The sequence below is a fragment of the Vulpes lagopus genome, chromosome 7 (assembly GCF_018345385.1).
Source record: "Vulpes lagopus strain Blue_001 chromosome 7, ASM1834538v1, whole genome shotgun sequence".
Classification (NCBI taxonomy): Eukaryota; Metazoa; Chordata; class Mammalia; order Carnivora; family Canidae; genus Vulpes; species Vulpes lagopus.
In genome coordinates, this window is record NC_054830.1 from 41,357,054 (window position 1) to 41,369,190 (window position 12,137).

The following is a 12,137-nucleotide window of genomic DNA, read 5'->3' on the forward strand; positions in this document are numbered from 1 at the left end:
CAGATCAATGTTTTACATATTCAGACCTGCATTTTCTTTAATAAGTATGGCAGAAAATTTAAATTCTGAGTTATCTTTGGGTGAACAAGGGGGAAAGTGTGTTCTTTTTTGGGGGGGGGGAAGTGGTTTTTAAAGTTTTATTTACTCTCTACATCTTTGCAGAGTATATTCTTTTGTGAACATATGTATGAAATTCAGATATTCAGAAGAATTTAGCAAGTATCTCATATATTTTAGGCAGGCACAGTAAGGGTAAATAAGATTTGGATCCTGCCTCAGGAAGTGGACAATCTCTTACATATATGTGTATAAGCAGGTGCAAAAACAACTCTTGAGCCGTCATTTTAGTGTTATAATTACTGTGTGCTCATTAAAAGCATTTGGTTAATAGAGAAAAGTGGAAAACTTCATTAAAATCACCCCAAACTTAGGTATATTTTAAAAATGAGTTTTCTATTTTTTTAAAATGTAATTGTTATTTTGATTTGTATATAGAATTCTCACACCGGTCATAATGGCTAAAATTAACAACTTAGGAAACAACATGTACAGGCAAGGATGTGGAAAAAGGGGAACCTTCTTACACTGTTGATGAGAATGCAAGCTGGTGCAGCTACTCTGGAAAACAGTGTGGAGGTTCCTCAAGAAGTTAAAAATAGAGCTACCCTATGACCCAGCAATTGCACTACTGGTTATTTACCCTAAAGATACAGATGTAGTGAAACAACGGACACCTGCATCCCAGAGTTAATAGCAGCAATGTCCACAATAGCCAAACTGTGGGAGGAGCCATGATGTACATCGACAGATGAATGGATATATATATATATATATATGTACACAAAGCCATCAAAAAAATTAAATCTTGCCATTTGCAATGACATGGATGAAACTACGGGGTATTAGGCTAAGTGAAATAAGTCAGAGAAAGGCAGTTATCATATGACCTCACTTGTATGTGGAATTTTTTTTTTTTTTTTTTTTGTATGTGGAATTTAAGAAACAAAACAGGATTTTAGGGGAAGAGAGGGAAAAATAAAACAAGATGAAATCAGAGAGGGAGACAAACCATAGGAGACTCTTAATCATAAGAAACAAACTGAGGGGGGATCCCTGGGTGGCGCAGCGGTTTGGCGCCTGCCTTTGGCCCAGGGCGCGATCCTGGAGACCCGGGATCGAATCCCACGTCGGGCTCCCTGTGCATGGAGCCTGCTTCTCCCTCTGCCTGTGTCTCTGCCTCTCTCTCTCTCTCTCTCTCTCTCTCTCTCTCTCTGTGACTATCATAAATAAATAAAAATTTAAAAAAAAAAAAAAAAAAAAAAAAAAGAAACAAACTGAGGGTGCTGGAGGAGAGGGGAGTGGGGGGACGGGGTAACTGGATGATGGACATTAAGGAGGGCATGTGATGTAATGAGCACTGGGTTATTATATTAAGACTAATGAATCACTTCTACCTCTGAAACTAATAATAAATTATATGTTAATTAATTGAATTGAAATTTAAAAACTGACATGGCCTTAAAAAATTTTATATGAGGTCAAATAAAAAAAGTAGTTGTAAAAAAAAACATTATATATAATTTATTATGCTTTTTTAAAAAATTCCAAATTTCTTGCTTTTAATTTTTATCATTGATTTCCAAACTCAATGAAACATTTTCACATGTGTTTGTATTACTGGTCTATTAAAAAGGAATAAAGAAAAGAGCTTTTAATTTGTCTGGAAGTACTCCATTTCCTTTTTGAATTTTTTTATACTGAGCCAAGTTGAAATATATAAGGAATAAATAAAGAGGAAGTAAATAGAGGGAATATTATTTAATGACAGGAGAAAAGTAGAGAATGAGAAAAGAAATTCTACAAATTGAGCTTTGATCTAATTGCCAGCTGGATATCAATAGCTTATTTGTCAAAACTGTTCACAATCTTCTGTAATTATAGGTATTATGAAGTGGGGCTGGGAACAAGAAAAAGAAAAAGGATCCAAGAGGATGCTTTCTGTAAGAATTCATTTCCTGAAGTTAATCTTTGATTATACTTCAGAAATCTCTTATAGTCTCTATCTCCCATATATTGCAGTTCTTAAGTTTTAGACAGTTTGTTGTTTGATAATTTTAGATGAGAATATAATCCATGAATGCTTTCTTTCAAATAAGAAGTGATGGGACCTTCCTGGTTGAGACAATTTTGAATGGTAAAGTTTTAGATTATCTAGTCTCAGGATTTTTTTTATCCCTGAAAATAATGTTCCATTAGAGTATTTTAACTTATTTCCCTAGGAAATATTCATTAAGATCTGATGGAATTAATCAGTAGAAAATTTTCCATAGTTGCTTCATACATTTCTTATTTGATTAATTTGAAGTATTTTATTATAGTTTTATTCTGATGGTCAATAAACATCTTTAAATCTTGAAAATTATTTTTTTCCAAATAGTTCTCATTATAATAATTAAGAACAGTGATTCCAGAAACAGATTCCATTGTTTCTAGATTGACTTCCATTCCATTTAAGTTCAACTCAACATTTTATTTGTAAGACTTTGGGCATTTTGTGTCTCAGTTTCCCTTTATTTAAATGGGTCTCAATTGTTATGATATTAAACCTACATCATGAAGATGTGAGAATTAAGCAAATTTTTCACAATGAAAAGCAATTATGGGACATAGAAATAGCTCAATAAATTTTAAAGGCTGATAACTATTACTGTTGATATTTCAGTTGTTATTTGTTGATGATGACTCATAAAGAAGTTTCTTCCACATGTGAATTTTGGTAAAAGTTACACACACACAAACACACAGAGAATTTCATAGTCAGAAAAGTTTATGAAATCCTAAATTAAGTAAATTTGTCTGCCTTTATATGCTAGTGTGCACTGAAAAATTTTCAAAGCTGCATAGAATAGTGTGTATAGCCTATCCCTGACTTATTGACCACACAACCTTTTTTAACTTACAGTTGAGTAGTGGAGACCCTTCAGGTAGGGCACTTCTTCACTGGGCAGGACTGTGCTGAACACTCGGGGTCATTTAGGGTCTCTGGTTCCTGCATTCCTGCATAGCAAATGCTAGTAGCACTCTCTAGACATTAAGACAACCCAAACTGCCCCACATAATACAAACATCAGCTGTGGGGAGAGATACTAACCTCGTTGGGATCCAGTGGTTTGGGGGAATGCAAACAGGTTTTGCTTTCTTGTTAACTGGTCATCTGGAGTTCTCTAAGAATGAAGCTGATGCAATGCTTTTGGTGACCAAAAACTCCATAAAAGATTTGAAAGGTGATTAAACAGATTTATATATATGTAAAAATTAACTGTACGTAAATTTTGTGTGTTTTGTACATCTGTGTTTTCCTCAATTAAAAAATATTCCTTGGATGACCATCATTGGTATATAAGGTGTGTTAGAAATGATTCAGAATTTGCCTTATATGTTGGGATGTGAGATCATTTTCTTCATCCCTGCAGTCAAGTGATCTTGAATTTTGGTGTGTTTTTTTCTTTCTTTCTTTCTCTCCATTATAAAATAATTCGAATTAGATGTCATTGCAACTTGGTACTTGGTAAGAATTTAAGATTCATAGGTAAATGGAGGGCAAAACAAACAAAATATTGATTTTTTTTTTTATTTTTTTAAATTTTTATTTATTTATGATAGTCACAGAGAGAGAGAGAGAGAGGCAGAGACACAGGCAGAGGGAGAAGCAGGCTCCATGCACCGGGAGCCTGATGTGGGATTCGATCCCGGGTCTCCAGGATCGCGCCCTGGGCCAAAGGAAGGCACTAAACCGCTGCGCCACCCAGGGATCCCCAAAATATTGATTATATTCAGTTATATTCCTATCAGAGCTCAACCACACTATATTGTGCTATTTAGTTAAATAAATGGTATTATTAATAATATTACTTTATCCAACATAATTATTAATTAAAGCTGACATTTTCCCAATAAAATCAATTTGCTTATAATAAAAATCTACATTTCTTTGATCTTCTGCAGGGAGGATAAATTAACACTCTAAGCAATTCTTTTGTCTTGTCACTTGGTGACATGAAACAGAGTTTTAATGGATATGGCCATAACATACAATATTTCCTTTGTTTTCAGAGGGAAAAGCCATTAACAGTTATTTCAGGATTACTGTGTTTATGACACTTGTAAATTGATTTATGGTATTAGCCAAGTAGACAATTGAACAAAAGCCTTTGAATTTCTTTGTTTTTATCCTTTCTCAGTTTCCAGGTGTTGAGTGATTCAGATCATACTTCAGGCTTATGGAAATGTGCTGGACTTCCTCCCCATAAGACCTAATTCTTGAATCAAGGGAATAGTTTACACTAGCTTGACAATCGCATGAAAAGGAGTTTTATAAAGGGACAGCTGAGGTCAGAGGGAAGTGAAGGTGACATCTATCCCATCATGAAAATGTCAAATAGCCTTATATAAGACACTTGCTCTTTGCAGCTTAGTGATTCTTAAGTCCTTTTAGTGTGAAGAGAAAATAAAATTTAAGCAATTTCAAGTTATAGCACTGTCCCAGACTATTACACAAATCCATTGAGCTATTTTTAAAACTACAATTTGGATGTCAGTGTCATAATATATCCTTTCCTGCTGACTATAATAAAAGTTGCTGATCTATTTCAAGCTTCCTGAGTAGAAAAATGTTGTTTAATGATTTAGCACTCATGAAGTTAATTCCAATCTCTAGAATTCATAGTGGCTGAAACAACTTAATGCTGTTTCTTACTGAACAGGAATGTCAACACAGCACTTTTTGGGGGGGCTGTTTACATTCCATGCCTTCTTTAGAAATGGCAGATGGCCTGTCGCTGACATGGCTACTTTGTGTAAGCTGCTGCCATGGAAATGAGAGTTTTAAAAATAGTGATCCTGAGAGTTGCTTTTTTTTTTTTTCTTTAGAGTTGCCTTGTTATATTTTCTCTTGAGAAATTTGACTTCAACATGTTTGTGAATAATTATTGACAGAAGATGCCAAGGGTGTGAAAAATATCACTAAGATGAAATTTACTATCCCAGATCTTTTTAAGCTGCTTTTGGTCCATTCACTACACCATCAAATTTTATTCTTTTTACACTAAAGTAATAATCTTTTTATTTTTGAATTCAGAAATAATGTATTTGTGGTAATCTATTTACTTAAAGGGAAAAAAAAAGATTTGTAATATAATGAAACCATTAGAAAACCATAATGTCAAATGTTTTGAGTCACCATGACAGCATTACTGTCAAGTATAAAAAACAAGTGGTTATTAGGAATGATTATTATCCAGAATATATCAACAATAGCAGGAGACCTTTACACTTACTTTAAAATAATTTGTTTCTGTTCGATTTAGAGGCAGAGCATGTATACATAAATATAAATAATAGTCCAAAGTGACTGTGTACTCTTACCATATTTTATGCTTTTTTGCCTTTCTGTACTCTATTAATGGAATTTAACAGAATCTAATGAAAACATTGTATAAAATCAGTGAATTAAGTATCAAAGCATGCCATCCAGAGGATGTACTATGGCTACCCAGGTTTAAATAATTACTGTAAGTTGGGCTTATATTTCTTCCAAAAACATAAAGGAACAAATATTGCATTTAATTATGGACTTGTGCTGGATATGTAGAACACATACACTTTACATTCAAAGGGACCTCAAATTTTCTGAATATAGTTTAAACAGAAGAGGTCTGATAGCATGGTAGCCTTAAGAGAGACCTTCTGTTTTTTATTAAAGGTATACCAGGAGGTGCTGTCCATCTTTTGCTAAAGGAGTCTCCTTATCGTACTGGATTATTTAGTCTTTTTTCTGATTTCAGCAGACTGAATTGCTACATTATAAATGTCTTTCTTATGAAAATGTTCAAACATAACTGAAGATAGAGACGGTAGTATAAAGAATCTCCATATGTATCTATTATACAGCTACCACAATTATCAATATGGTAGGAATGCTTTTATTCTTTTCTTCCTATATCATTTAGCTATTTCTACATTTCGAAACATACTAAAGCAGATTGCTTTAGCACAAGAAACATTTACTGTTGTTCCTAAGTCTACTGTGTTTTTAGGTGCATAGAGTAGGAAAAATATCTTTTCTCCTTCTATCCTTCTAGGTTCTTAGCTGGGTCTCTGTAGCAGAAGATAGGATGGTATGAGAAAACCATACAAATCTATTTAATGTAAGTTTTATGTGACACAGTAGTCTTCAGAAGGAAATGAAGACCCGAAGAAGCATTTTTATGCTGGATTTTATGAAGAGCAGAAAGTTGTGGAAAATGTAATAGAACAAAAGGGGCCTGGGCTAAGTTTACTCAGCGTGGAAACCCTAGAAAGACCTGTTTTTTTGGATGCATCCCAGTGTCCTTCCATCTTCAGAGATAAGAATGCTCCTTATCTCTGGTCTAAGGAGAGCATCTATCACAGGAGGATTTTAGACCTACTTCAGAAGAAGGTCAGGGTCCTTCTAGTGCCTGCCATTTCTAAAATTTCCTCAGCTTAACATATATCATATACCATGGCACGGTGTTTGGGGGTGGTGGCCCTGAAACTTGTCAGATGGTTCTGCTGATTCTAAGCAGTCTGGACTAATATGGGTCAGGCTGGCTCTTACGCCTGTGTTCAGCTGGCAGGTTGTCTGGGACTGGCTCTTCTAGAATGGCCGCCCTTTAATGTTTGGTGGTTGCTTGCCTACTGGATTATAGGTGGTGATGAAGTAATGTCTCTCATCTTTCAGCAGGCTAGCTGAGTGAAAACTGAGCAGGGTTCTAGAAAGAGAAAGAGAGACAGAGAGCAAAAATGTGCAATTCTTGAGGCCTAAGCTCAGACATCATTTTGTTGATCAAAGTCCAGCCAGATTCCAGAAGTGAGGAAATTGCTTCTTAGTGGGAGAACCTGTAAAATTATATGCAAAGCACATGGAGACAAGGAGGTGAGAAGAAGTGAAGACTTTTGTCATCAATCTACACATCCCCCACCTTTAAAAAAAATAGAGTTTTTTAAAACAGTATCATTTCACCACTAAATAGTGAACTAGCTTTTATTTTTTAAGTCATTGGATTCTGTAACTGTATTAGAATACGTACAAATTAACCATATTCTTTTGATCAGAATATTAGTACTGGAGGCTATACTCTACTTATTTAAAACATCAAAAAAAAACAAAATCATCATCACTGTCACTATTAGTAATAAATTTCATTTCTTCTTCTATGCTAACCATGCATTACCTCACTTAACCTTCTTAAGTGCGCTATAGGACTGAACTACTCTATTCATTTGTAGAAATGAGCAAGAGAGGTTGGATAAACTTCCCAAGGCCACATGGTAGTAAGTAATGGCTTTGAACCTATGATATTTTGTCTTCATTTTTCATGTTCTTATGCGTTATGTATCACTGTCTCCTGTTAGCTGACCTGTGGGCTCTAGCATCTTTGCATGTACTTGGAAGTCCAGGTAAAATGGATAAGGAGGAAGGATAAGCCAACTCTCTTTTCTATTTCTTAAAGCAGAAGATGAATTTAAGTTAAGGGAATACATTGTTTCTAGACTTACTCCAGCAGAGCTATTTTCAAAACATCAGAGGGATCTTTGAGGTCATTTTATAGTATTAGTGATATATGCATATTAGACAATATTATTTGGGAGAATAACATACATGCCTGTCCATGTTTCTGTGTCTCAGAACCAGTGTGTTCCTAATCCTTACCATACTATCACGCTAGACAAGCTAAGGCTTGGGTCAATTGGAAAGGGTCAATTGTATATGACACTATCTGTTTTCTTTTGAGTTAGATGTCACAGATGGTTTTCTTCTTTCCAAGGATGAGCTAGGATAGAAGGAAGATTAAATCCATGAAAATTCATTGATTCTTTTTTTAATCTGAGTTAATGTCATTAACATAAGCAATCAGACATCAGCTTTATGTGACTAGGTCTCAAAATATTTTAGTGTTATTTTGTACTTGCCTTACTGTCATTTCCATCCTAAGTTCCGATAATTGCTTTTATCTTTGAGGTCTGGTGTGAGGCATTATATTCATATTCTTTGAAGAAAGATAAATGGGAATATAATTTTATTGCTACCTTACTGTTGCAAAACAGAATTACTAAACAGTATGCCCTTTTGCATTCTGACAATGAAATTATGACTGACATTCCCTTTTTAATATGAAAGCTATTTTGGAGCTATCAACATCACCTAATGGAGTCTTGCTTGCAAGGAGTCACATTTTAACTTCCAGTGACTTTTATGTAACAGCCTCTTAACATATAAGTCTCAGGTAAATTGAAGCTAATCCCTGCAGGAGAATAGGTCAGACATAGAATTAACCATTCCATATTCTGGAAACTGTTGGTGTCATCAATGTTATGTCTCTTAATTTATAACCTTATTTTAAGCCAGGGGTTCAATGTGGCATCCTTTTATGGGAAAGAATTTCTCTCATCAAGACCATGTAGTTAAGACCATTAAAATTCCTAAGTCAGATCATCACTATTGAACAATTCATGTCTGCAAGCTATTTTACTATGGCAATTATTAGAGACTGTTGAATCACTAGCCTAAATCAAGAGATTAATTTTAATTGAGTCTGTAGTCACTTACTGAGCTATCTAGTGTTTGTATTTTCTATTTCACTATAGTTTGATGTATGAATCTGGAAATATGGTCACCTAAAAGCATCCTATTTTCCAAGTCTTTCTCCTAACAAATAGAAGACAGGATCATTAAACAAATTTATGAAATGCCCTTAAAGAAATCAGTATTAAATATCAATGGGACAGAATATTAAGTAATAGATTACAGGTAAAGGATGACATATAACTATAAATAATGAATTGAAATGACTATTATCAAAGTGTTTCAAGAACAGAGAAGGGGAACTCCTAGGTGGTTCAGTTGGCTAAGCATCTCCCTTTGGCTCAGGTGATGATCTCAGGGTCCTGGGATCAAGCCTGCCTCGGCCTCGCTGTTCAGCAGAGAATCTTCTTCTCCCTCCCTACCCCTCCCGGCTCGTGTCTTTTTCTCTTTCTCTCTCTCTCTCAAATGAAATAAATAAAATCTTTAAAAGAGAGAAAGAGAGAGAAGGAAAAGAAAGTTCAAATGATAAGATATTAATATTTTCTTCTGATTTTTCATCTTAGAATTCTCTGTATGGGTCAGTATCTCCCAACTGTGTATAAATGTGCAAAATTCAATTACTGTAGTTAAGCAATGTTCTGATTTTTATAAGTAATTTTTCCACATTTTGTTTTGTTGATTAGAATAATTTATTTTATCAAGAAAGTATGTGTCAATGCAGTGGTACATTTGAAAATATTTTTAATTACCAATGTAAGTTATTTTTCATTTAGGGAAATTTTCTAAGCCACACAAAGATAATTTTTTCCCAATTCCCATTTTTTATAGATGAGTCAATTGAGATCAGAGAAAGCAGAGTAAAGCAATTGCTCTAATTCAACATTTTGTGGAGGAAGAAGCAGGGGATGGGATTATTTTTCTTTATGATCCATACAGAACTTTTCTCAAACTAAAATATAAATAGAATTTTTGTCTCTTTATATTCTCAATATTATAAAAAATAGCAGAACAGCAGGCTTAGTTACTATTTTTAAATGTATAGTATTTTATACATATATGAAAAATGCCAAAGCATAATCTCTCCAAATAAAAGTTGAAGTTCAGAGTATATGAACTTAAAGTATATGTTATTTTGCTTTTCTTTCTTTCTTTCTTTCTTTCTTTCTTTCTTTCTTTCTTTCTTTTTTTTGTTTCCAGGTGTACTACGTTCTTCTCAGCTTTAAACCAAAAGTAGGAGGAGACATTACGATTTATTCTTCCTGAGTTGCCTCCATCCTGAAGAGCAATGGAGATGCTGTTAGGTGGAAGAGGATTAATCTTATCTCTAATTTGTTTCCTGTTAAAATTCTCCACAGCCATGGAAATACCACTTTCAGGTAAAATGACAGCATTTAATACCTACTTTATGGAATTTCATATACGTGTTTTCATTTTTAAGTAGAATACTTATAGATTGAGGATGTGATTTTTCTACCATATTTCTATTTATTTTCCAGCAGTCTATCATCAGAATTCATGATTGCCTTTTAAAAAATGTGGATGTCTTCTATTTGACTACTTGCTATAATTATTTTGCAGCTCAGGTTTTTTGCCTCTTATGCAAACTGAACATATAACAGGAAACATGACCTATAGATCAGGTGTTTTGCCATATAAAATATTCTTCACTATTACCAACAGCTGTTACTTTTATGTACTTCATTGGTGTATTTTATGAAGTGTTATGATTCAGGAATTAATGGTTTAAACCAATTATGATAAAAATGAACTGAATAATTTTGTATCTTTTTTCAAAATGATTGTATATTTAAGAATGAAAACAATGAATTAAGAAAATATTAAAAAAACATTATTATACAACTGAAATATAAGATATCTATTCTGAAAATCTAAGCATTCCATAGCATGAGTTTATATCAAGAGGCTATTCAATGGTTTGATGGAAGTATATATCTTTACATACCTAAAAAATAACAGACAAAAAATGATACATTTACAACTGCAGTTTATGTAATACTGCACCAGCTTTGTAATGTAGATTTGGAGAATTTGTGTTATAAGGACAGGGCGACGTAAAATACCCTTGAGAGGTTATTTAGATATTTTTTTCCATATGCTTCCTCTATTATCCCTGCTGTCTTTATCATATGTAATTTGGAGACTTATAATACAAGAGGCATTGCTTGTTTATTTGAATCTTAGCACTGGAAATGACCTTTGCACATTATCTAAGCTCTAGACAATTAGACTTGAGCTTAGCAAGTTAAATAAACATTAAGAGAAGTGCTAACTCTGAACTTAAATATTTCTTCTGAAGTACTCTATCTGAATGTGAATAGAAAAGGCAGTTAAGTCTCTGACTATATAGCATAATGTGTTTTTAAGCCATTATTCTGAGGGCCACCTTAAATTACTTCAAATAGCAGTTTCACATCATACACTTTGGGCAGCCCTGCCCTTTAGTTCAGCCCTAAGTGAGAATCTCTTTCCATTGTCCTTGACAGATAGTCATGTTACTCTTTGAATATTTTTGCTTCTTAAGGAATTCTACCTTATTTGTAGATGTACAGATTTAAAGTTCTCTTTAAATCAAGCTGAAATCTCCTAGCCTACCCACAATATAGATCAACCTAGTTGTAGACTTTCAGGTCAAGAGCTGGAAATAATTCATCTTCAGTAGATTCTTTTGGTTTGAGTGTGCAGTACCAAATTAAGAGCAAAGTTCTTGGTGATACTTGTGGAAAAGGGGCTAATAATCTTACATTCCCCCTCCCATAGCAACAAAGATGCACCGGGATTCCTGATCTGATTCCTGACCATGTTCTCTTAGAATATACGTTTTCTTTCCATCTTTTCTCATTTAGGTCATCAGTGGTAAAGAATTTGAAAGCTTATATTAATCCATGGCACACATTTTTATTCTGGCTGTCTCAATTACTTATGTACTTTCATGCTACAATGTCCTTAGACAACAATTGTTATGAAATATTAATGACATGTTTTCAGAACAACTGAATATTATCCATTTATTTCAGTACTCTAGAGCACTCACTAGCAAATGCAACTAAGGCAGGTATCCAATTTGAATGTCAAGGAGTCTGGTGTGTTAGTAATTGGCCTAATTATGGAGGAAAAGATTTATAATGTAGAATATATATTCTTATAAACACTCAAAGGTTATTAGTTCCATTCCCTGAGTAATTAGTTATTGCTGAGACTTTACAACCTTAGCAAATTTAAAGAAGAGTAATGTTCTAATAAACAAGTTGTTCACAAGTTATTAGCTGATATCCTAGGGACTGTTGCTATTGTGCATTATCCTTCACCTTTTATAACTGTAATAAAATTTAAATAACATGAATTTGCAATAAGCTCAAGACTTGCTGTACTTAGAAACGTAGATATCAGAAATAAGGTAAATGTGCATGAAGGTAAGGATGTGTTCTAAGCATGTTGTTAAAGAGTTTGTGAATATCCCATGGATAAAGACTGAACTTGGACTAATGTACCTAAACTAGGAAAACTCAATGAT

At 33.8% G+C, this 12,137-nt stretch overlaps 1 protein-coding gene across 5 annotated transcripts in view; it reads left to right on the forward strand.

The window, feature by feature from the left end:
• Positions 1 to 12,137, forward strand: part of CHL1 (cell adhesion molecule L1 like) — a 193,895-nt gene that overhangs the window by 109,508 nt on the left and 72,250 nt on the right. For all 5 annotated transcript variants that reach the window (XM_041764398.1, XM_041764399.1, XM_041764397.1 and 2 more), the window contains exon 3: positions 9,803 to 9,981. In XM_041764398.1, coding sequence (XP_041620332.1) covers positions 9,891 to 9,981 — 91 coding nt within the window. In that variant the 5' untranslated portion in view covers positions 9,803 to 9,890. The remainder of the gene's footprint in view (positions 1 to 9,802; positions 9,982 to 12,137) is intronic.